The sequence below is a fragment of the Rhinoderma darwinii genome, chromosome 5, assembly GCF_050947455.1.
Source record: "Rhinoderma darwinii isolate aRhiDar2 chromosome 5, aRhiDar2.hap1, whole genome shotgun sequence".
Taxonomy (NCBI): Eukaryota; Metazoa; Chordata; class Amphibia; order Anura; family Rhinodermatidae; genus Rhinoderma; species Rhinoderma darwinii.
In genome coordinates this window covers 270,592,667-270,619,018 of record NC_134691.1, presented here as the reverse complement: position 1 = coordinate 270,619,018, position 26,352 = coordinate 270,592,667, and the positions used below count along the sequence as shown (strand labels likewise).

At 41.9% G+C, this 26,352-nt stretch overlaps 1 protein-coding gene across 2 annotated transcripts in view; it reads right to left on the bottom strand.

The window, feature by feature from the left end:
- Positions 1-1,280: 1,280 nt before the first annotated feature.
- Positions 1,281-26,352, bottom strand: part of ZNRF2 (zinc and ring finger 2) — a 127,708-nt gene continuing 102,636 nt past the window's right edge. Inside the window, exons 3-5 of one of the 2 annotated variants that reach the window (XM_075827137.1) lie at positions 19,170-19,275; positions 16,180-16,260; positions 1,282-3,758 (exon numbers count right to left, since the gene is read on the bottom strand). In XM_075827137.1, coding sequence (XP_075683252.1) covers positions 16,203-16,260; positions 19,170-19,275 — 164 coding nt within the window. In that variant the 3' untranslated portion in view covers positions 1,282-3,758; positions 16,180-16,202. Of the gene's footprint in view, positions 3,759-16,179; positions 16,261-19,169; positions 19,276-26,352 lie in introns of both variants that reach the window. The other variant, XM_075827138.1, reaches the window with a different exon arrangement.

Below are 26,352 nucleotides of genomic sequence, written 5' to 3'. Positions count from 1 at the left end.
AGCACATAACGTCCGTAATGGACAGACGTAATTCGGCCGGAAGTCCCGGACCGAACACACTGCAGGGAGCCGGGCTCCTAGCTTCATACTTATGTATGATGCCAGGAGTCCCTGCCTCTCCGTGGAACTACTGTCCCGTACTGAAAACATGATTACAGTACGGGACAGTTGTCCGGCAGCGAGGCAGGGACTCCTAGCATCGTACATAAGTATGATGCTAGGAGCCCAGGTCCCTGCAGTGTGTTCGGTCCGGGACTTGCGGCCGAAATACGTCCGTCCATTACGGACGTAATGTGCTCGTGTGAATCCAGCCTAAGGGTATGTTCACACGGCAGCGTCCGATACGGCTGAAATTACGGAGCTGTTTTCAGGAGAAAACAGCTCTGCAATTTCAGACGTAATGGCAAGTGCAGGCGGTTTTCGCTGCGTCCATTATGGACGTAATTGGAGCGGTTTTTCCATTGTGTCAATGGAAAACGGCTCCAATTACGTTCCAAGAAGTGACAGGCACTTCTTTGACGCGGGCGTCTTTTTTACGCGCCGTCTTTTGACAGCGGCGGGTAAAAAAAATGACCGTTGGCACAGAACATCGTAAAACCCATTCAAATGAATGGGCAGAAGTGGGCCGACGCTTTGGAGCCGTATTTTCGGACGTACTTCGAGGCTAAAACGCCCGAATTACGTACGTAAATAGGGTGTGTGAACACAGCCTAAGACAGCACATAAGGATCTAACAGGATCCCTATGTGCTGCCTAAATGAATGGAGAAGAGTGCATGACGCTGATTGGTCAGCGTCATACACTCCTCTGTACAACGCCCACTTGGTCGAAAGTAAAAACACGCCCACTTGGGCATTAAGACACTCATTAGCATAAATCTAAAAACGCTAATAAAGTGGTGAAAACAGATCGTTTTTTTAAATAAAAAGCACTGCTGTCACCTACATTATAGCGCCCACCTCCTTATGTAGGCGATACGGCACTTATAATGTGGTGACAGAGTCTCCGATATAGGAATTACAAGTCAACACACCGTCAGTGACAATGTTTGTTCCTAGTAGTAACTATACTGGGACAATTGTTAATAATTTTTTTTTAACTGTATGAATGTTCTAACATTTCTAATTCAAATTGGTAAACGTAAATGAACACGTTAAAATAACTGCAACATTTTAGTGCCAGTCCAAGCTATTGTACAAGGTGCTTCAATTTTTGAATGAGAAAGAATTACAAAAATGAAACAGCTGAAATTGAAGATAAAAAAAATAAACCGGATGGTTTGACTGAGACAGATTAACAAGATCCAGCACAGAATTTCCTTTACTTTCAAAGTAGCATGAAAAATAATCGTATACAATAACAACAAGGTTACAACACATTACAGCATATTTTGTGTACCATAATGGCAAATAATAATTACCCGTAAATTAAAATTAATTTACCACTTGAAAAAAAACCTGAATTTTTATTCTAAAAAAAATTGCATAGCTGCAAAATGATGGTGTTTATTATTTAGAACTTGTAACACATAGGACACAACTGCATTAACCCTTTCATCCCTGAGTTTAACAGCTTACCTGCACTTCATAAGTAATGCAAAGAAAGCGCCATACTTTGCTCAACAGATCTTAGGCTTTATTGCCATACAAAACTGTAGTATGTAAGATTAAATGAATAATATAACTGATCCGTTTATTTTTACATGGTTTTGCTACTAGACTAGACTTTAAAATGTAAAGCAGCCGCATTCAATCTTATTAAACCAAAAAGTAAACCACAAGACAATGTTTTTTGTTTTTTTTAAAATGGCGTGCTAGTTTAGAGCTCTGAGGCAGTCATTTACAGCCAAGAAGTCGTCCGTTTGAAGCTCAGCTCTAGTGGTATTGAACAAGGGTACCAGCATGCCATTGGTTGCTATTCTACACCTGATCCTAGCATTAGCAGAAACTACATAGGTTGGACTTTACCGTTTGTCCTTTTGGCCCCCTGGTTCAATAAGACCAAAGTTATATAGGAGAGCAAATACAGAGATTTAGCGAATACAATTATATTATGTGCCTAGTTTAATCCTCCACTTTTTGAGCAAATGTTGCTTACACACAGCGCCACCATATTTGTGACTACTCTCAAAATCATATACCTACTTAGCACGTTCACATTTCTGCTGGTGGTTTCCTTAAGAAATATGGCTATTTCCATAGAACAATTTATAATCCAGATGTATGCACCAAAACAACGACTGGTGACTAAAGAAAAATCACTATGGCAATATTTAACCTTAAACCTGAGTCAACATTAGGTGGCAGCTTTATCTGCAGCTGGACATTGGCTGCACAATAGACATATTCCATAAACTTGCTGACAGAGGTTTTCATACTTCCCTAAAATGTTATTTCAACAGAACATTGCGTCTTGGAATTGCTCCTTATGTTTTGATCATCTATAGTGGAAGTTACCATATACAATGAAGGTAAAATCATGAAAAACTGCACAGGCAAAAATCATTTGGATTCTTTACTGCTCAGGTCAATAGAGTAGAATACTCCCCTCTATGCCAGTCGGGCATATGAACAGGAGTGGACCTACAATTTCATACATTTCCAGCTATCCAATATTTAAAATATTATCTGAGCATCTGATGAGGAATATGTGTAATTTTTTTATTAATTTAGGTTTAATTTAGCAAGTATCTAAAGGAAGCCAATAAAGTTCACAATGCGCGCTCCTTACGTGGGACATTCAATTTTGTTTCACACGTCTTGTACACGGATCTCTACATAGGTCATAGCAATCCCTATCGTAATGGGTTGTGTTGGCTAAATTCACTTACAGCTGTACTTAAATATGACATAGACGGCTATGTCGTATGTATATTTTACAAGCTTCAAGCATTTTACTGACTGATGTAAACTTACCAACTGCTTTATGTTTAATGGCACTTTGATGGCTTTTGTTCCCTGACCGATTTCAAAATGTTTTACAAAAACAAAACAGAAAACACATCACCACTCGGATACAGGTCGTGGCTCTGAGATGAAAGGGTTAATAGGTAAGACAATATGCTTTAGCATGGTAATCGACTTCTGGAGGCATTCAGCGACAATCCGCATATGTAGGACACTGAACAGACGCACAAAAAAGTGAATATGGGAAGTCCTACACTACTAGAGCAAAAAACAGTTATACAATTTCACATTTTGTCTTGTCAAAGTACAAAAATGAGTCTGTACCGTAAAACTATGAATTGTTTTGATTTTGGCATCTAAAAAAAACAAAAAAAAACACGAACAAATTATATGTATAGATCTCAACAATAAAAGAAAGATAAAATATTTTTAGAGATGTTCTTATCCCAGCCCAGTCCAAGGTCCTGTTGTTGAAGCTCTTGAACAAAAAAAAAGTTTTACTGGCTCCCCACAGTGTATGTCATTAAAAAAAAAATTTGATCGCAGGGACAAGAGCGCTAACTTTGGCCTACATAATGTTTTGTTCATTAATAGTAATGGTGGGGCACAAGTGTGTTTTCTTCTTAAATAGTAGGTGCAGCATTTTGAAAATTCCTGTGTGCATCCTTACATAGTGAATGTTTGGCACACTGATCTCTGAGGAAATCTATTGTCTTCATTCATTTCATCTAGATTCCCAGTAACATGAAGGTCTAAGGCAGGGAGGCCTATAATGCCCCTTCTCAGGATAGTCACAGCAGGTGGAAGCCTGTTCCTTAGGTAACTCTTCTTACAAGCCGGGAAATAAAGCAACTGGAAATAAAAAGACAATACAATTGGTTAGCGTAAACCTAGTAGTTTTAGGTTTAATCATTTCTGCTTGAAAAAATAGGAAACAAGAAAAGAAAATAGAAATTGCTGCAATACTACATGTGACCAGGAGGTGCAGTCTAGGTTACGAGTACCCTTAGTTGATCGATTGGTAGTGCCGATTTTATTACCAAAAGTATGATACATTACATATAGGTGCTCTGTACAGTCATGTTATCTACATTATGACCTTTTTCTCCCGCTGAGCTACATCATTAACCAGAGATTTTAGTGTAGCATTTCCTATTGCTTACATTCCTTTGTCCTCTAGAAACATTTAGAGGTATTTCTATATTTAATTTAAAAAAACAAAAACAAGCCACTGAACAGAAGGAATAAAGCATAATACAAAATAAATGAAACAATAATAACAAATTATTTTTTTTTTGTTTAAAGCTATTGAAAATGGTTTTTACCACTGCACACAAATTCACAGATGGTCATTCACATATGGGGGAAGTTCTCACTACAACAGCAGCTAAAAATTGTGTGAATTGAGCCACATGCTTTCATTTTATTTGCTACAATCTTTAGTGTGTGGTTTATCAGAAGACAGACAGACAGACAGACGGGTGCAGAATATATAGCGCTGGATGCGTTCACGTACTGCTCATGCTAGGTAGAGAGAGCCCACAGCAGCAATGTGTGCAACTCCTGTGCAAAAGTATAGGGGGAAAGCCCTGCTGAAAAAACAAAGTAGGGGCGTCCTTCTCTGAATACTGAGTTTTAACCCCTTAAGGACGCAGCCTAGTTTTGGCCTTAAAGGAACAGTGTCACCACAAAAAAAATTTTCATGTCAGTTTAATGTTAGTGTTTTATTAAAAACGTTTTTATTTATTTGTGTGTTTGTGTGTTACTTTTTTCTATTTTTTCACATTTTCTTCCCTATGGGGGCTGCCATTTTTTTTCCATTTCTGTATGTGTCGATTAACGACACATACAGACATGGAATACGGCAGCCACAGTCAGATAGGGACTGCGAACGGGTCCCGTCCCATCCACTTCTGTGTACGCCGTCTGTGTGGGAACTGCGCATGCACAGTCCAATTTGAAATGCGCGCCGTCCGGTGCCATTTTCCTGTGGACCGGAAGTCGCAGCCGGACAGTAAGATTACTACTTCCGGTCGCGGCTTCCGGACTTGTGCACTTGGACCAGCGGCAGCAGACGGAGCGGACGGGCCGGAGGGAGCCGCGGCGGCAGGAGCAGGTAAGAGATTTCTATGTATGTTCGTGTTTGTGTGTGTTTACTACTGTATGTAAACCTACTACTACTAGTGTAGGAGGTTAGACCGTTCAATCCCCTCGTTTATCCCGGCACTAGCCAGGATAAAGGAGGGGGGGATTCTCAGAGCTCACTAGAGCGAGTGCTTTTTTCCCAATTTTGCAGCAAAAAGCATTGTGGTTACTTTACCACATGCAATGCTGCAATTTTGGGAATTGCTCCATCTAGTGACCAGCAATGGGAAATATTATAAATTAGAATCTAATTTATAATATTTCCTGACTCGTGAAAAAAATAAAAAAAATTTGAACAATGCTAAATCACCTACACACTAAATGTTTAATTAAAAAAAAATAAACATGTTTTGCTGGCAACACATTCCCTTTAAGGCCTCATTCACACGGCAGGGTTTCCCGGCCGGGTGCCGGCCGTTCATAAATCGGCCGGCACCCGGCTGCATTAGGAATGATAGACCCCTAATGGGGCTATTCACACGACCGATTTTTTGACGGCCGGAAAATCCGGCCGTCAAAAAATAGGACATGCTCTATGTTTGCCCGGGCACCCGGCCGCCCGGCTCCCATACAAGTCTATGGGGCCGGGTATTACACGGCCATCACCGGAATGTGTTCCGAGTGATGGCCGGGTTTCCCGGCGCTTGCGCTCTATCTCCTCCTCCTCACAGCGCAGAGTGCATGTGAGGAGGAGGAGTTGATGCCATTCTGACGAATGGCATCGCTGTACACTGTGTTGCAGGGCCGGGGTGTACAGCAGGTGGAGGGAGCGCTGCGCTGGCTCCCTTCCCCTGCTTGTTAAAAGCACCCTGGCTCGGCGACACCTTCGATGGCGCCGCTAGTAGTAGTAGTAGCAGCAGCAGCTGCTGCTGCTGCTGCGGCTGCTACTACTGTAGCGACGCCACTATAGCAGAGCAGGGAGGTATCTCCCCGCTCTGCTATGTGCTAGCCGCACTTTAGCTCCTTGAAGGAGCGGAATCCCCGTGTTTTCGGGGATTCCGCTCCTGGACAGAGCGCTTGATGTCTCTGTCCATATCTGGGCAGTGACATCAGGGGAAACTCCTGAAGCGGAATCCCCGAACACATGGGGATTCCCCTTCAGGAGCTGCCGCTGATGTCACTGTCCGGATCTGCCCGGCCCGGCACGGATGCATAACTTTATGCAAACCGGCCGGGCAAAATGGCCGATTTTACAGGCCGACACTCGGGCTCGGGAACGACCCGGTCGTGTGAATCCCGCCTTAGGCTCAGAGCCCATTTTTCAAATCTGACATATTTCACTTTATGTGGTAATAACGTCGGAATGCTTAAACCTACCCAAGCGATTCTGAGAATGTTTTCTCGTGACACATTGGGCTTCATGTTCGTGGTAAAATTTGGTCGATATATTCAGTGTTTATTGGTGAAAAATTGCAAAATGTAGAGAAAATTTTGAAAAAATAGCATTTTTCAGAATTTAAATGCATCTGCTTATAAAACAGACGGTTATACCACCCAAAATAGTTACTAGTTCACATTTCCCATATGTCTACTTTAGATTGGCATAGTTTTTTGAACATTCTTTTATTTTTCTTGGACGTTACAAGGCTTAGAACATAAACAGCAATTTCTCATATTTTTAAGAACATTTCAAAAGCCTTTTTTTTAAGGTACCTCTTGAGTTCTGAAGTGGCTTTGAGGGGCCTATGTATTAGAAACCCTGATAAAACACCCCATTTTAAAAACTAGACCCCTCAAAGTATTCAAAACAGCATTTAGAAAGTTTTTTAACCCTTCAGGCATTTCACAGGAATTAAAGCAAAGTGGAGGTGAAATTTGCAAATTTCATTTTTCTTGCTGAATTTAAATTTTATTCATTTTTTTTCTGTAACAAAGAAGGTTTTACCAGAGAAACACTACTAAATATGTATTGTCCAGATTCTGCAGTTTTTAGAAATGTCCCACATGTGGCTCTACTGCGCTCGTGGAATAAAACACAAGCCCTAGAAGCAAAGAAGCACCTAGTGCATTTTGAGTCCTCTTTTTTATTAGAATATATTTTAGGCAGCATGCCAGGTTTGAAGAGGTGTTGAGGTGCCAAAACAGTAGGAATCCCCCAATAGTCACCCCATTTTGGAAACTACACCCCTCAAGGAATTCATTTATGGTTGTTGTTACCATTTTGACCACACAGTTTTTTCACAGCACGTATTTGAATTGGGCTGTGAAATGAAAAAAATTTCATTTTTTCCAATAAAATGTCATTTGTGATCAAAATTTCTTATTTTCACAGGGAACAAAATACCCCATTTTGTTCCCCAATTTGTCCTTAGTGTGGCAATACCCCATTTGTGGTGATAAACTGCCGTTTGGGCTCATGGGAGGGCTCAGAAGGAAAGGAGCGCTATGTGTTTGTTGGAGTCTAGATTTTGCTGGATTGGTTTTCGGGTGCCATGTCGCATTTGCAGAGCCTCAGAGGTATCAAAGCACTGGAAACCCACCAGAAGTGACCCCATTTTGGAAACTACACCCCTCAAGGAATTCATTTATGGATAATGTGACCATTTAGACACAATAGTTTCTTCACAAAACTTATTTGAATTGGGCTGGGAATGAAAAAAATATATATTTTTTCCAATAATATGTCATTTTAGCTCAAAAATTCTTATTTTCACAAGAAATAAAATACTCAATTTTGTTGCCCAATTTGTCCTGAGTGCGGCAATACCCCATTTGTGGTGATAAACTGCTGTTTGGGCCCATGGGAGGGCTCAAAAGCAAAGGAGCGCTATTTGTTCTTTGGAGTCCAGATTTTTCTGGATTGGTTTTCGGGTGCCATGTCACATTTGCAGAGCCCCAGAGGTATCAAAGCAATAGAAACCCACCAGAAGTGACCCCATTTTGGAAACTACACCCCTCAAGGAATTCATTTATGGGTGTTGTGCCCATTTTGACCCCATAGTTTTTACACAGAACTTATTTGAATTGGGCTGGGAATGAAAACAAAATTATTTTTGCAAATAATATGTCGTTTTGGCTGAAAATTTCTTATTTTCACAAGAAACAAAATACCCCATTCTGTTGCGCAATTTGTCCTGAGTGCAGCAATACCCCATTTGTGGTGATAAACTGCCGTTTGGGCCCATGGGAGGGCTCAGAAGGAAAGGACCACCATTTGGCCTACTGGGGATTTTTTAGTGCGAAGTCATGTATGCAGAAGCCCCTGAGGTACCAGTACAGTTGAAACCCGCAAGAAGTGACCCCGTTTTAAAAACGACACCCTTAAGGCTTTCATCTAGAGGTGTAGTGAGCATTTTGACCGGAGACCTACACCCCATAAACTGTAATGTGGGTTCTACCGGGTATGGCAATACCCTACATGTGACTGTTATCAGCTGCCTGGGCACACAGCAGGGCTCAGAGGGGGAAGACGGGGGGGATAAGCTGTGCGGGGGGCGTCAGGGTAAGTAAAATTGGGGTAAATTATAAACCAAGGGATGTATGATAAATTTTAAAACACTTTCATACAGAGCTCTGGTTATTCGGGACACGTGTCACATTGATATATTGTGTCATCCCTTATAGCAGACTTTGCACCTCTTTTGACTTTTTCCCTTCTTGCCAGTTTGGGGAACTTCTCCTGGAAAGTGTTGCCGCCCTGGTACGATGCGTGTGGCCCCGCTTCCAGAAGTACTGGGTGCCCCCCCTTCTTGGTCCCTAAAGATTAGGTTCTTGATAATCACCTCTTGAAATTCCAGGAAAGTTCCCGTCTGGCCTGCACATCGACGTAGCACGTACGCATTGTACAAAGCCATCTGTATGATGTGCCCGGCCAGCTTCTTATACCACACCGCATGGCGCTGTAGGGCTTCAGGATTTGATCTGACAAGTCCACCTCTCCCATGTACCTATTGTAGTCCAGGAAGCAGTCTGGTTTGGGGGTGGCCTATACCCTGATGCACTCTCACAGCTTTCACAGCTTATATATCTTCACGCCATACCTTGCCCTCTTACCCGGCAGGTACTCGCGGAATTGAACCCTCCCTTTAAAATGTACCAGGGACTCATCAATAGAAATACACGTCTCGGGGATGAATGCTTGGGAAAACCGGGCACTGAAACAGTCTAATAGGGGTCTCCGTTTATACAAACGGTCAAAACTGGGGTCATCTCGGGGTGGGCACGGCTCATTATCAGTATAATGTAAGAAGCGAAGTATTGCCTCATTTATTTATTTTTTTAGGTTCCAGTTCAGTTCTGAAGTTGCTTTGAGGGGCCCATATATTAGAAACCCCTATCAAACACCCCATTTTAGAAACTAGACCCCTCAAAGTATTCAGAACAGCATTTAGAAAGTTTATGAACCCTTTAGGTGTTTCACGGGAATTTAGAGCAAAGTAGGTGTGAAATTTACATTTTTTTTTTTGTCAGAAAATCCTCTTTATACCATTTTTTTTACAACACAAAAGGATTTATCAGAGAAACGCAATTTAATACGTATTGCCCAGATTCTGCAGTTTTGAGAAATATTCCACATGTGGCCCTAGTGCGGTAATGGACTGAAGCACCGGCCTCCGAAGCAAAGGAGCACCTAGTGGATTTTGAGGCCTCTTTTTTATTAGGCACCATGTCCGGTTTGAAGAGGTCTTGTGGTGCAAAAACATTGGAAACCCCCCAAAAGTGACACCATTTTGGAAACTAGACCCCTTGAGGAATCCATTGTAGTTTTCATGGGGTGCATGCGGCTTTTTGATCAGTTTTTATTCTATTTTTAGGTGGCGTGGTGACAAAAAAACAGCAATCCTACTATTGTTTTTTTATTCTATTTTTTTTACAGCGTTCACCGTGCGCTATAAATGACATATTCACTTTATTCTGCGTGGTGATACGATTACGGCGATACCAGATGTTTATAGTTTTTTTTAATGTCTTATGGCGTTTGCACAATAAAATACGTTTTGTAATAAATCACTCACTTTTGGTGTTACCTTATTCTAAGTGCCATAGCGTTTTTTATTTTTCCATCAATAAAGCCGTGCGAGGACTTATTTTTTGCGTAATGAACTGTAGTTTCCATCAATACCATTTTTAGGTACGTGCGACTTTTTGATCTCTTTTTATTCGATTTTTTGAGAGGTGAAGTGACCAAACAATTGTGATTCTGGGACGGTTTATTATTATTTTCTTTTACGGCGTTCACCGCGCGGGATAAATAACGAAATAATTTTGAAGTTCAGGCCGTTACGGACGCGGCGATACCAATTATGTATATTTATTTGTTTATATATTTTTATTAATAATAAATGACTGATAAGGGAAAAGGGGGGATTTTTACTTTTAATACTTTTAAATCTTTTATTTTCTTATTTTTACACATCTTTTTTTTTACTTTTTTACTTTGTCCCACTAGGGGACTTGAGGACAGGAGGCCCTGATCGCTATTCTAATACACTGCACTACATGCGTAGTGCAGTGTATTAGAACTGTCAGCTACTCACTGACAGCAAGCATAGTGCGTCCTGACGTTGTCAGGACCCACTAGGCTTCCGTCTATGGCATAGCCAGACGCCATTGTTTGGTGTCCGGTTGCCATAATCACCATCGCCGGCCGCTATCGTGTAGCAGGCCGGCGATGGCAGCTTAACCCCTAAAAAGCCGTGATCTCTATAGAACGCGGCTTTTAAGGGGTTAATCAGCGGGGACACAGCGATCGGTCCCCGCTGTAGGAGCTGTGACAGCTGCTGTACGAGACAGCAGCTGTCACAGCTCCTGTATATGTCGGGAGGCCGGCCGAAACGGCCGTTACTCCCAAGACGTACTATTCCGTCATGGAGCGCGAACAGGGTGCTTTCCATGACGTAATAGTACGTCACTGAGCGTTAAGGGGTTAAGGACGTGGGGTGGTTGTGATTATTGGGGAAGTTCGGCATCCGTTATGACATCTGTGGAAGTAAAGGGGAGATTGAGGGCACAATTTTTACTATTTACCCCTTCGCGCTCAGCGACGTACTATTCCGTTGCGCTTAGTGCATCGTTCGCGCTCAGCGCCAGAATAGTACGTCCAGGGGAAAATGCATCACCATTTTCCCCCAGCGTTTCATCGAGCTGTGATATCTGCTGTTTCCAACAGCAGGCTAACACAGCTCAATGTGTAGGGACCAATTATAGTGGTCCCGCCTTCGCGATCGCGGCTATTGGTTAGTGACGACCGACCAATAGCAGCGATCGCATACGTAATTTCCTGCTCTGACCTTAGATCCTGCCGCACCCACTCTCTGTTGGAGTTAGTTAGTCGAAGAGAGTAGTTGTGGAGAGAGTCAGAGAAGAGTAGTTAGAAAAAATAACATACATCATTTTTTTTTTTTGCTTTTACTAACTTGTATTCACTTCCCACTCCTGTCCTTATGTTCCCCTTGTCTCCCACGTTTTTGGTCAGTGATCTCTATCACTGACCACTTTTGAGACTTCAGGGCCACATTTTGGTCTCTAGGGATTTTTTATAAAATATAAAACGAAAAAAAAAAAGGCAGTTAAGAAAGAGAGCAGATAGTTTAGTATTAGGGTTAGTTAGCGTCAGGGAAGTTCACATAAAAGCAGTTGTTAGCGCCAGGAAAGCTCAGCATAATCTAGATAGGTTTAGTGTCAGGCACCCGTCACCGTAGTTAGGTTTAGCGACAGGAAAGCTCAGAATAATCTAGGTAGGTTTAGGGTCAGGGAAGTTCACATAAAATATTGTTAGGTTTAGTGTTAGGAACCCTTGCCTTAGTTAGGTTTAGGGTCAGGGAAGTCCACTCGTTCTATAAAAAAAAAATATTTCTATCTATCTATATATAAAATATCTAAACTTTTTGTCACCTGCAGCATCTCAGCTAGTATTAGGGTTCGTTAGTGTCAGGGAATCGTTTTATAAAAACAAAAAAGTTTTAAAGTAGCAGTCTATTGCTTCTACTAGTACTAATAAAAGTACTGTGCAAGAGAACATATTTTGCTGCATACACATGTCTAAGAACACAATTTACACGTGTGACGCAAATAAAATATGTCCCAAAGGTAATTTTCTGCCGAAGAGGCCTATGCGTTTATTGCCTTTGACACAGACTCGTCAGATGGGACGACTCTCTTTTAATTACCAACCTCCTCATCCAGTGATGAACAGGGGACGACGACCTAGGAGACGCCCCAGGACCTCCACCACAGTTGAAACCCTTGAGAGAAGTGACCCCGCAACAGTTGAAACCTCTGAGCGAAGTGACCCCATTTGGACCACCACACCAGACAATTACGAGCCCCAAATCCACGGGCAGCCCAGGGATTAAATTGAATACGGAAGGCTCAGTGAGATGGACTTTTTCACGGATGAATTTATAGAGCTTATGGTGTCCCAGACAAACTGATATGCCCAACGGTATATAACAATGAACCCCACATTTTATGCCCAATCTCACTGGTGAACTCCTGTAGACGCAGCAGAGTTGGGCAAGTTCTTGGGACTGCTCTTGAACATGGGGCTTCTGAAAAAGCCGTCCATTAGGACCTACTGGAGTACAGACATGTTATACCACACCCCGATGTACCGCATGGCCATGTCCAGGATGCGTTATGAGGCAAAACTTTGTTTCTTACATTATGCTAATAATGAGCAGTGCCCACCCCGAGATTACCCCAGTTTTGACCGTTTGTATAAACTGAGAACCCTATTAGACCATTTCAGTGCTCGGTTTACCAAAAAGCATACACCCCCGAGAAGTGTATTTCTGTTGATGAGTCCCTGGTACATTTTAAAGGGAGGCTTCAATTCCGCCAGTACCTGCCAAGTAAGAGAGCAAGGTTTGGCGTGAAAATGTATAAGCTGTGCGAGAGTGCATCAGGGTATACGTACAAATTTTTAATATATGAAGGAGAAGGACAGCAATATTCAGCCCCCAGAATGCCCCCCTTACTGGGAATTCCCGCAAAATTATGTGGGATTTGGTGCACCCACTGCTGGACCAGGGCTACCACCTCTACCTGGATAATTTTTATACCGGTGTCCCACTCTTCAAGTGCCTCGCTTCCAGAAATACTGTGGCATGCAGCACTGCTAGAAAAAACCTGAGAGGCCTCCCTAAGACTCTGCTTGGGCAAACACTCAGAAGGGGTGAGAGCAGGGCACAATCTAGCAGCAATATATTCAAGTACAAAGACAAATGTCCTTGTATTGACAACAATACATGGCCACACCAGTACCCATGTACCTGTACGAGGTACCAGTTCATAGACCCCCAAACTAGACTGCATCCTGGACTACAATAGGTACACGGGAGGGGTGGACTTGTCGGATCAAGTCCTGAAGCCCTACAGCGCCATGCGGTGTGGTATAAGAAGCTGGCCGTGCACATCATACAGATGGCATTGAACAATGTGTACGTGCTACGTCGATGTACAGGCTAGAGGGGAACTTTCCTGGAATTTCAAGAGGTGGTTATCAAGAACCTAATCTTTAGGGACCAGGAAGGGGGGGCACCCAGTACTTCTGGAAGCGAGACCACACACATAGTACCAGGGCAACATTTTCCAGGAGAAGTTCCCCAAACTGGCAAGAAGGGAAAAAGTCAAAAGAGGTGCAGTCTGCTCAAAGAGGGGGATAAGGAAGGACCCAATATACCAATGCGACACGTGTCCCGAAAAACCAGGGCTCTGTATGAAAGATTGTTTTAGAATTTATCATACATCCCTTGATTTTTAAATTTACCATGATGCACTCCGCACAGCTTATCCCCCTCATCTTTCCCTTCTGAACCCTGCCGTGTGCCAAGGCAGCAGATAACAGCCACATGTAGGGTATTGCCGTACCCGGGAGTGCAACTGTGACATGGCACCCGAAAACCAATACAGCAAAATCTGGACTCCAAAGAACACATAGCGCTCCTTTCCTGCTTAGCCCTCCCACGGCCCTGAAATTGGGCAACAAATCGAGCTATTTTATTCCTTGTAAAAATAAGAAATTTTTAGTCAAAACGACATATTATTGGAAAATATTTCATTTTTTTAATTCACAGCCCAATTCAAATAAGTTTCTGTGGAACAACTGTGGGTCTAAATGGTCACAACACCCATAAATAAATTCCTTGAGGGGAGTAGTTTCCAAAATGGGGTCACTTCTGGTGGGTTTCCATTGCTTTGATACCTCTGGGGCTCTGCAAATGTGACACGGCACCCGAAAACCAATCCAGCAAAATCTGGACTCCAAAGGACACACAACGCTCCTTCCCTTCTGAGCCCTCCCACAGGCCAAACTGCAGTTTATCACCACAAATGGGATAATGCCGCACTCAGGAGGAATTGTGCAACAAAACGTGCTATTTTATTACTTGTGAAAATAAAAAATTTTGAGGCAAAACTACATATTGGAAAATATTTAATTTTTATAAATTCACAGCCCAATTCAAATAAGTTCTGCGGAACAACTGTGGGGTCTAAATGGTCACAAGGACAGAGAGCAATTGTGACCCTGGGCAGTCAGCAGGTAAAATATATAGTCAACAAAAGGAATGCCTGCAGGCAAACAGAAACCCTTATTTCCTGACTACCCACAATATAATAGAAAAATAAACTAACAAGTTTTATTAAGCTACGTGTAGCAAAAGACAGACCACATAAATGTCAGTTTAAAATTATCACTGTCAAAGTGCCGAAGTGAAAGTGAAAACAGCCAGCTAGGGAGCTCGGCAGAACATTCAGACGACCAGGGTGAATACTGACTGAATCAGAGTCAGTTGCGAGGCAGAGGCCACACTTTAGTGAATCGGCATTATATTCGGCTAGGACAGGAATTAAAAAACACTTTAAAGCCCCCCCGGGGTCTGTCTTTTGCTACACGTAGCTTAATAAAACTTGTTAGTTTATTTTTCTATTATATTGTGGGTAGTACGAAAATAGGGGATTCTGTTTGCCTGCAGGCATTCCTTTTGTTGACTAAATGGTCACAACACCTATAAATTAATTCCTTGAGGGGTATAGTTTCCAAAATGGGGTCACTTTTGGGGGATTTCTACTGTTTTGGCACCACAAGACCTCTTGAAACCCGGCATGGTGCCTAAAATATATTCTAATAAAAAAAAAAGAGGCCCCAAAATGCACTAGGTGATTCTTTGGCCTGTGTTTTAGTCTACTTGCACACTAGGGCCACATGTGGGGTATTTCTAAAAACCGCAGATTCTGGGCAACACATTTGGTAGTGTTTCTCTAGTCAAACCTTCTGTGTTACAGAATTTTTTTTATTAAAATTGAATTTCTGCAAGAAATTTCACCTCCACATTGCATTAATTCCTGTGAAACGCCTAAAGAGTTAAAAAACATTCTAAATGCTGTTTTGAATACTGTGAGGGTTCTAGTTTTTAAATGGAGGTGTTTCATGGGGGTTTCTAATAGATAGGCCCCTCAAAGCCACTTCAGAACTGAACTGGTACCTAAAAAAAAAAAAAAAATACTTTTGAAATTTTCTTGAAAATATTAGAAATTGCTGGTTATGTTCTAAGCCTTGTAACGTCCTATAAAAATAAAAGAATGTTCAAAAAATGATGCTAACATAAATTAGACCGATGGGAAATGTTAATTAGTAACTATTTTGTGTGGTATAACCATCTGCCCTACAAGCAGAAACATTTAAATTTAAAAAAAAAATGCTAATATTTAAATATTTTCTCAAAATTGTGCTATTTCTCACAAATAAACAAATTTTACCACTAACAAAGCCCAGTGTGTCACGAGAAAACAATCTCAGAATCGCTTGGATAGGTAAAAGCATTCCGAAGTTACCACATAAAGTGAAATATGTCAGATTTGAAAAATGGTCTCTGAACCTTAAGGCCCAAACTAGGCTGCGTCCTTAAGGGGTTAAAGGGGAAGGGGAACACAGCTATTACCAAGGTCAACTGTATTCTGACTAATTCAACTCAAGTGACGTGTAAGGTTAGTTTTTTTTGTTTTTTTAAATGTGTATTTATTGCTCCATAACCAGGTTGTGCAGATCTGGCCGTACACCGTGCTGTTGCTTGGCTCCTCAATTTTAGAGTAGTCTCATATACCTGGTCTAATATTGGTTTTGTCACTCATCATTCTTCCTTCTGTCATGGCTGTAGAACTGTGTAGTCAAGTGTGAGCTATTTACCTTTCACACAGGATAACCGCTCTCTAGTCTGACGGGTGCTCAGGACAAGATCTGTTTACTTCGAACCATTCATCTATGCACCTGACAAAGAAAAAAAAAGAAAGCAAATCAGACCCAAGACCATATACAACTGTTGTACTATGGTAATGCCCCGGCGAGGTTATTTTTCTACAAAAAGGACAGACTTGCAAACTGGAGCCACATTCTCCCATTTACTGTTTAAATATTATAAAATATAACTTAATGTTGTGTCATGAGAGACATCGATGGTATATCGTATACCACCAATAACAGATCGGTGGTTTGACCACTGTGACCGCCCCCCCCCTGCCCTGCCAATATTAAAAGCTAAGTGGCAGTAGGCTCCATGCCACTTAGTCTCCTAACGGCTCCTCAGCTTCCTCCAGAGGCCATATGGTTTACCCATTATAGTATGCTCAACAAATATCCCTTTACTTTTACTGCATTTTGTTTGTGCCATATTGTTAAAGAGGTCTTTGAAGATCACCAATTTTAGGACACCCTATGCCAAGGGCGTAGCTAGGAAAGGCTGGCAGGGCATGTGCCCCCACAGGTGGAGAAAGGAGGGGGAAGCCGCCACAGACAAATAGTCTGTGCCACAGTCAGTTTCTGAAATACACTGATGCTGTAGCCGTATGGCACACACAAATCGCTGATTTGTTAGTGTGTTGGTCGGCTGCTGCATCATTTAATTTCTTAATCTGACAGAGGCACTGATGAGGCTCAGCCGGCACATGCACCCATCTATTAAAAACAGCCAGATCCTGACCAAGGTCTTCCCTTTACAGTGCGCTTCCTCCAAGTCCCACCCCATTCGTGCCAGAGCCACTGTGCCCTCTCAGCTGTAGTGATGTCAGCTCACTCCTCTGGTCCTCCTTCCTGCCCATGCCCCTGGCTGGGTAAGCTAGTTACAGTTATGTTAAGTACCATGCTATAATGTGCGTGTGATATATATACATACACAGTATATACATTTTATTATTTTCAAGACCGAGCGTAATGGCTATGGCGCTGGTTTAGCCCTGTGGCCCCTACACAGTTTTTTTTCCTGCACAGCGGTGCTCCTGGCCACTCGCTGTGCTTGAAACTACAACACTGGTTCATTTAAGTGAATGGAACTGTGCTTTCCGCTGTGCAGGGAAGAATTCCATGAACCTGGCACAGGGTAAGATTGACGGGGGGGGGGGGGGGGGGCAGAATACATATTTGCACCGGGTGAAGGAATGCCTAGATATGCCTATGTCCTACGTACACAAATCTGCAGTCAAACTGTGTACAGAAAATTCTCTTGGAGTCTGAAGGAACATTTAGGAAGGGACACCTGAAGAAAAAAGGGGTGAAAGGAACAGGCAGGACAATTTGTTAAATATAGTCCACCAGACCATGTGAATTTCACTGCAGAAGTGTTGCGTTTCAGTTTTACAGGCTTGTTAGATCTTCAGCGAGGTCTTCCCATCTCTAGATAGAATCTGTAAACTACTGGAATACAACTTACAACAGGCACTTATTAATTTGAAGAGGTGCCATAAAGTAAACTGCATTGAACACTGGAGGGAGAGCGAGCGCAGATAATGAAGATTTTTATTAGCTGGGGTCTGTACTCGTTTAGGGATCTGTATTTAGGGATCAAGGGGTCTTTATTATTTTAGAGGGTCTGTATTTACGGGTCTGTATTAGTTTAGGGAGTCAGTTCTAGGGTCATTATTAGTTTAGGGAATTAGGTCTGGGAGGCTGTATTTAGCGGTCTGGTCCGAGGTCTGTATTTATTTAGGGTGCTGGTTCTGGGGTTTGAATTGGCTTAGGAGGGTCTGGTCTGGGGACTGCAATAGTTTAGAAGGTCTAGGGTCTGTATCTATTCTAGGCTCTGGGGTCCGAATTTATTCGTTTGTGTTAATGTATGGTCATGGGGTCTGAATTTGCTTAGAGATCTAGTCTGAGGTAAGGAATAATTTAGGGGGTTTGGAGTCTGAAGTTTTGTGTCTCTATAGAAGCTGGAAACGGCTGCAGAAGCGAGGGGCAAGGAGGTCTCGGCAGGAAACTTTGCAGTAGTCTGGAGAAGTCCCCACAACGTTCTATATCAGATAGAGAAGAAAAGAGAACAACTCGAAGACGTCACTTGTGTGTCACTGGATTTATAGAGGAGCGGTCTCCTGATAAGTCTGTTATAAGAAATCCTTGTATTTCACAAAAAGTCTCCGTGTAGCCCAGGACTAATTGAAAAATTGGTGTTACCATTCCCCTTGTGTCCCTACACAGTGTGATGCGGTCAGCAATGGTTGAAGACTGTCAGTATGTAGGGACACGATTCCCCTTGTCAAAGGGCTGCAACACAAATCTGTCAATGCTCTTACAGAAAGGTGTTGTTTACAGACACGGTATGGCAGGGCAGCAGTGGTGAAGGAGGGCCCAAATTTGGGGAACAGCCCAGGGCCTAAGGTCAACTTAATCCACCACTGAATACACGGTGAAGATCTTTCTGAACGGAGTTATATTTCTTAACTTATTTGAATAATGTATGTACATTGACTACATTTATTACATGGGAACAATCAGAAAGTTTATTTAAATGAGATGCTCGCTTTGGATAATCTATTTTTGTTAGAAGGGTGCCTGACAATCTGATCACTGTGTGTCCCCCTGCTGTGACCATCTTTAATCTGTGGAAGTAACGAGTGTTCAATATTCCTGCAGCGCCACCACAGGGGAAATCAAGCATTATATTGTTATTATTCAAATTATTAGGCTGTACATGTAATCAATGAACTTGGCCGGTTCTGCAGAGTTGAGAGACTCTGCTTGTAGAAACTCTTCACTCTTACTACTCTATTACCGTAATCTGGGTATTTGAAAATGGGTTCTCTAAACCAGACAACCCCTTTAAGCCAAATGACAAAAAAAAACAAAAAAAAAAAAACACAAAAAAACGACAGCACGCACCCACAACAAAAACATACAAAAACAATACTTGCCCCTTGTGGTATATACATAAACAGGGTAATCTTGCTATTGTGTCCCCTTGCTGTAGGTCTTCCAGACATATTGTACATTCCCCAGCATCTTTGCCAAGAACATCCTCTAAAGAAGAAAGCATTTAATATTTTAAGTAATAATACAGAACAGAATTTCTAATATATGATGCACAATATACCAGTTACATAATTCTGTTTTACCTTTTAATGCATACCCCTCCGCATGATACCCAACCAGTTTCCACCCACCAATAGGCTAACGTACTCTGTTATTTCCAACTCCCCCATTCAAGTCTATGACGAGGGATAGCTAAGGGACCCTCATTCTTAGCAATGGTGGGGTCCTACTGTTCTTACTTTTAGAATTTAAAAAAGGGGTGTGTGGGAAAACCTCTTTAAAAGTTTACTTTGTAAGTATACTGCTTCACATACTCATAACAAAGCCCATTATATCCCAGAGCTGCATTCACAGTTCTGCTCAGTCATTGGAAACAGTCTTTTAAAGTCACACACCCCTAACCGCTTGTGGCCTGTTCACATCACGTTTGCCTTCCGTTTGGTCAGCAGATGAACAGAAAGACAAACGTATTGTTTCTGTTTGCAATACTATTGATTTCAAAGGTATTTTTTTTATTCAGTTGGTTTCAGTTTGCGTCCATTCTGCTAGGTTTCCGTTGATTTACGGAAAAAATAGCGTAGCGTGCTGCGTTATTGTTTTCATAAAAAACCTGAAACGGTAAAGTAATAGGATGCCACCGCTGCAATATGTCAATTTGTGTACCGTATTTTTCGGACTATAAGACGCACCTGACCATAAGACGCACCCAGGTTTTAGACAACAGAAAATAGGAAAAAAATTATTTGTTAAAAAATAATTTATTCTGTTTCACCACATTCTGAGAGCCAACATTTTATTTTTCATCGATTGAGCGGTGCAAGGGCTTATTTTTTGCGGACGAGCTGTAATTAGTTTTTTGTTTTTTTAACTTTTAATATTTATTTTTTTACACTCCTGAAAATTTATCTAACAGGTTTATTTTCTTACACATTTTATTAGTTCCCCTAGGGGACTTGAACCAGCGGCCACTTGGTTACATGTGGATTTACTGAAACAGCACAACTACGCTGTTTCCCTAACTCCCATAGTAGTAAATGTCAGTTACGGAAGCAGCATAGCATGTGAGCTACGCCGTTTCCGTAACTACTGGTCAGTTCTGTGGGAGTTATGAAAAAAGCGTAGCTCCGCGAGTTACGCTGTTTCAGTAACTCCACATGTAATCAAGTGGCCGGGAGAGAACAGAAAGCTAGAACGGGGTTTAGGGGGCCCCGTTCTAGAGATAGGTGCGGGTCCCAGAGGTGGGACCTGCATCTATCTGACATTTATGACATATCCTTACATTACCAAGCACAATGCCAAGCGTCAGATGGAGGGGTGTAAGTAAAGCATGCAGACACCGGACTCTGGAGCAGTGGATACGTGTTCTGTGGAGTGACTAATCACCCTTCTCTGTTTGGCAGTCTGATAGACGACTCTGGGTTTGGCAAATGCCAGGAGAACGTTACCTGCCTGACTGCATTATGCCAACTGTAAAGTTTGGTGGAGGAGGTGTAAAGCTATGAGGTGGTTTCTCAGGGGGTTGGTTAAAGAGGCTCTGTCACCAGATTTTGCAACCCCTATCTCCTATTGTAGCAGATCGGCGCTGCAATGGAGATAAGAGTAACGTGTTTTTTTTAAAAAAAACTAGCATTTTTGGCCAAGTTATGACCATTTTTATATTTATGTAAATGAGGCTTTCTAAAGTACAACTGGGCGTGTTTACAGTTAAAGTACAACTGGGCGTGTATTATGTGCGTACATCGGGGCGTTTTTACTTCTTTTACTAGCTGGGCGTTGTGTATAGAAGTATCATCCACTTCTCTTCAGAACGCCCAGCTTCTGGCAGTGCAGACACAGCGTGTTCTCGAGAGATCACGCTGTGACGTCACTCACTTCCTGCCCCAGGTCCTGGTCATAACTTGGCAAAAATGCTCGTTTTTAAAAAAACAAAACGTTACTCTTATCTCCATTGCAGCGCCGATCTGCTGCAATAGGAGATAGGGGTTGCAAAATCTGGTGACAGAGCCTCTTTAAGCCCCTTCATTCCAGTAAAGGGAAATCTTAATCCTTCAGCATACCAAGACATTTTGGACAATTGTAGTGCACAACTTTGTAGGAACAGTTTGGGGAAGGCCCTTTTCTGTTCCAGCATGACTGTGCCCCAGGGCACAAAGCAAGGTCAGTCCATAAAGGCAAGGTTAGGTGAGTTTGGTGTGGAAGAATTTAACTGGCCCGTCCAGAGCCCTGATCTCAACCCCACCTTTGGGATGAAGTAGAATGGAGATTGTGAGACAGGCCCTCTCGTCCAACATCAGTGTCTGACCTCACAAATGCTCTAATGGATGAATGGGCAAAAAAAAAAAGGAGCCTATATGAAAAATATATAGTAAACATAATAGAATATATAAGAATTTAATTGAATAACAAACTGTAGCTTCCATTTCTCTTTAATCCCCCGATTGTGTAGCCTTCTTATATAACGAGCCCAGCAAACTGTAATTTACTCTGGCATTTAGGCATTTTGATTATACAAAACAAGCAGATTCTGAAAAATGTTAGCTGACTTCAGTGAAAAGTTAGGGAAGCTATACGGCTTACATATCAAGTTTTGAAGTTAAATGTGCTTTTTAAAGGTCATCAGAACAACCGACAGTGATCAAGAATAAACTGCAAAGAGAGTTAGTCATAAAACAAAGAAAAATTAAGCAATCTAGAAGAGAGTTATTCTATATGGTCATGAGATTATTATACCACTGACGTTTTTACTGTACTGTATACAATGTAGTGTTGGGGGGCAGGGGGCAAACAAAAAAGTTTTTACAAGTCTGCTCTTAGCCTAGCCTTTGTGCTGTGAGGCCACATAACCCACCCTCCACAGGTTACCTATTAGGCCCTGACAGTGTGTCTGCAGATTCTTATATAAAAACGGTCAGTAAACTATGGTGTGGCTGGAACACTTATATTGCCATCTTAGAATGTTATGGCAGATCACTAGGGCAGGGCGATATAGCCTAAAAAGAAAGTTGTTTTTTTTTTAAAAATGTTGTTTTCCAAGCTTAGGGCGATTCTCGATTTTGATCATTTTGTTAGTTTTTTTTTGCTAGAAAAAGCATAAAAACCACCAACACCGCACTTACATTTCTCCCTAATGAACTTGGTGATCCTGGTGAAACACATAGGATAAAAAGGACGAGGATTAGGCTCCTGTCTGATATCATATATCCAATATACATACCATTATTTGGGAAAAGCTGAATAGGGCAGACCAAACCACTGAATGATCACAATGTACCTCGATACGAACAGATGATATCGTCCACCCATTCCGTTCTTGATAAGAGGTTACTACATACAAATTTATTTATTTGTTTTAGCAGAATAAATAGTAAAAGCTACATTTTAAAATATGTACCTCACCTTATGGAAAGGTGTCGGAAGGAGGAGTCATATTTAAAGGAGGCTTCCTGGTCGTGCCACCCAACTAGGATTAACTATAATGAAGAAACTGCCATCTTAGCTGGTGGCAGAAGCAGGAAGTCTGCACGGAATAGATCAGATTACTTCTCCCGGCGCCAAGTCACTTAACCGTTCATGGTGCACAGCTCCATTATGTAAAAGAAACGCACCATTTTATAGGTGACATGACAGATATAGGAATTACTGGGCATGCTGCATTTATGTAAAAGGTTAGGGTTTAATAAAAGTAATATACACACTCTGGGGATAAGCAATATATATTATTATGTGCCTTACGTAAAATAAAATAGGTTCAGTAAAGTAATATACACATGACCATGTGTTATTGAACACTATTATTTTACATAAGGAAATTGCATGCACAGAATTTTAATGACCCGACTCTCCAAAGTTTCTCCAAAAGGTGGGGTATGAAAGTATTCACTTAAACAGAGATGTCCAGAATGCTAATCGGTCCTCTATAAGTCATCCATTGTGTCGAAGGTCTAGCTCACAAGAAAATTTGGCCCTACGTTTAAGTAGGGAAAACTCTGATGCTCTGGCCAGGGACTCCGGCATCGCAGAGCTCCTGATGTCACTGTACATATACGGACAGTGAAGTAAGGCGCTTCCCCGGGCACAGCGCTCTAGGTAGTGCTTTGTCCGGGGGATTCGGGTGACGTATCTCACTGTATGCTTACATAGCGGGATATGTTGCAGCCTTCCATCGGAGGTCTAAATCAGGAGTCCTCTGACGTATACCTCTAACGGAAGAAAAACGTGATGTGAATGGAGAATTCCACTTGCCCTGAGCTCTTCCACTAATAGAAAGCTTACCAAATAATTTAGAGCAGTATGCCAAGAACACATAATTGGACATTAGCACAACACATGGGCCCAATATAACACACAGCCTACTATAGTTTTCAGCCTGTCATAGAGAATGACATAAAAGCAGAACAGAAAAAGAAAACCACAATTTACAATATTACCAGATGAAAAAGCGAAATTTAGGACAATATACTCATGGACTCGGCATAATTGACATTGGTACATATAGTTTATGATGAGTAAACGAAGACCCTTCGTCATCAGGATTATTTCAATCAATAGCACAGAATGCATAGAATTTTGTTGTTATGCAGCCATCATGCATACTCTTATTTGTTTCTGCTCAGGAATCATCGATTTCTGTTCAGAGTGAAATAGGACTAAATAAGGACTGGTTCACATCACATTTGTGATGAACATTTAGCTTGTATGCCAGGAAAGCTCCTGGCGTACAGGTTTAACGTACTCATAGGGATCCATTACCCCAACGGACGCCCAAAGAGTGTGCTTTTGGCCTCCATCGAACCGGTATAGTATACCGCGAACAAAAAATAAAAAAAAGATACGGAATAGTGTAGTAGACTACGCTATTCCATTCAGCGGAATCCCGTAAAAAAAACCTATACCGCACAGTATACTTTTTTTTTTTTAAACATGGGTGCCTATGGGTGACTGATGCCACCGTATGGTATTAACGTACACGTCATGAACTTTTAATGACATATATGTTAAACGGAGGCAACATGACTGCCAACCTTAGACCCAGCTTGCAAAATATGACCGCAACAAGTCTTGTTGCATATGGATTTTATCATCTTCTATGAAAATTTAGTTATTTGTCAAAACTATGAGTCTGTTTATTCTTCATATTAGCCAAATGGCACAATATATTTTCGTCCGGATTATGGCTAATAGGAGAACGGATCTGTCCCTCTAATATGCTCTCCTTACCTATGGCAGAATATTGAGGTGACAGACCTGCTGTAGTTCTATGGCTGCGTAAAGGGAAGCTCTGTAAAAAGAGACACCTAAGCATAGCATGAAATATCCTCAGATCTGCATCCTGCATAAAACAGCTGCCGGTTTGTTGATGCTGATCTATAGACTGAAAAACTTGAAGTAATGGTATAATTATTCAGACCAATGATCGAATGCGCCTCTAGTACGTGGCTGCACATATTTCTATGGCTGGCACAGTAATAAAGATCTGGCTCATTTACCCATTAGCATTACAAACATTCTTGATTGCAGCACTTCTATAATCTTATTGGGTTATTCTGCTCTATTAAACATTTCACATGAATTGCAAACACAGTCTCAGAGAATCCACAAAGAATTTTAATCAAGACTGGGCCTTTTCAGATATCAAAAGCATTAGGCACTGTTCACATTTGCGTCAGGGCTTTCCTTGTTCTACTCTGTTATAGGAGGACAGCATCGAAAAATTGGAGGCACCATATGACTGAAACCTACAGCTACCAACTGAACCCATCAACAAAACAATGCCACCATTGTTTGTTTTTTTTTTGCTTTTTTTACTGTGTTGACTGTGCAGGATGGCTAACGGATTAATGTTATAGTACGGGTAGTTGCAGAGATTCCTATTATGTGTACTTTTGATAAAAACATTCTCCTAAAAGAGCATTTTGTAAGGGGAAAAAGGGTTTGTTTGTTACATTGGATTCTTACATTTTTTTAAAAAAAAATATTATATTGAACTTTTTTACACTTTCTTAGACCGCTTCTTTACTGCAATATATTATGCCTGTCAGTGCAAAACAGACAGGCAGTCTAATAGGCTGTGCCTCCGCAGGCATGCACACATGGCAGACCTGGGGGCCTTCTTTAGGCTGCTGGAAGCCATGGCAACCCATTGGCACCCCTCCCTCTGGTCTAACCATTTTGATGCAGTGGTTATGGTTGACGGCATCTGAGGGGATAAATGGTCGGGATCCTGGCCGTTGTATCACAGTGTTAGGTGTATTAAACAGACACCTGCTGAGGATGGTGCGGGCACAGCTCCTCTGTCAGCACCATCTCTAAACTTCACCAAAAAAGAAAAAAAAATTTTTTTAAAAAAAGGGCGACCCAAGTCACACAGACTGTTAGTTTTTGGTGCAGTTCTTATTAATACTGAGGTCTATGACCTAAAGACACGGTCAAAAACGTCCCACTTAGAGCATGCTGTGCTTTTGTAGAAATAAACAGGCGTCAAAAACAAAAGAAAATTATGTGTTTATATCCTCTAAATGCACGACCGTGTTCAGACGGTGAGATAGATAAGGACCGTATGTTGGCCGTATTTCCCGGACTGAACACAGTTCAGGGAGTCTGACTTTTAGCATCATAGTCTTCAATGTTGCTGTGAATCATTGCCTCCCCACGGGAATAGTGTCTTGTACTGAAAACAAGATTACAGTATGCGACAGTAGTTCCACAGGGAGGCAGATAATGCTGCGGTCGGTATTGACTGCGGCATTTAACGGGTTAAATGGCCACGATCTAAGTAAACTTCGATCGTGGCCGGTGGAGCAGGAGCCCGGCTGTCAGACAGCGGAGCCCCAGCTCCAGCCTGCACGGGACACCCATGCGGGGCTTAGACTGGGCCACCGTGAAAAAGAGTATGGTGGTCACTAATGTTAAATGTGGCACTCCAATAGGATGCCACCTTTGCCACAAGTCAGTTTGTTAAATTTCTGATCAGCTAGCGCTGACCCGGTCAACAGGAAGTGCTATTAATGTGAAGTAGAAGCATCTAGGAGTAACAATAGCTCGATCATGAAGCAGTAGACCACGCAA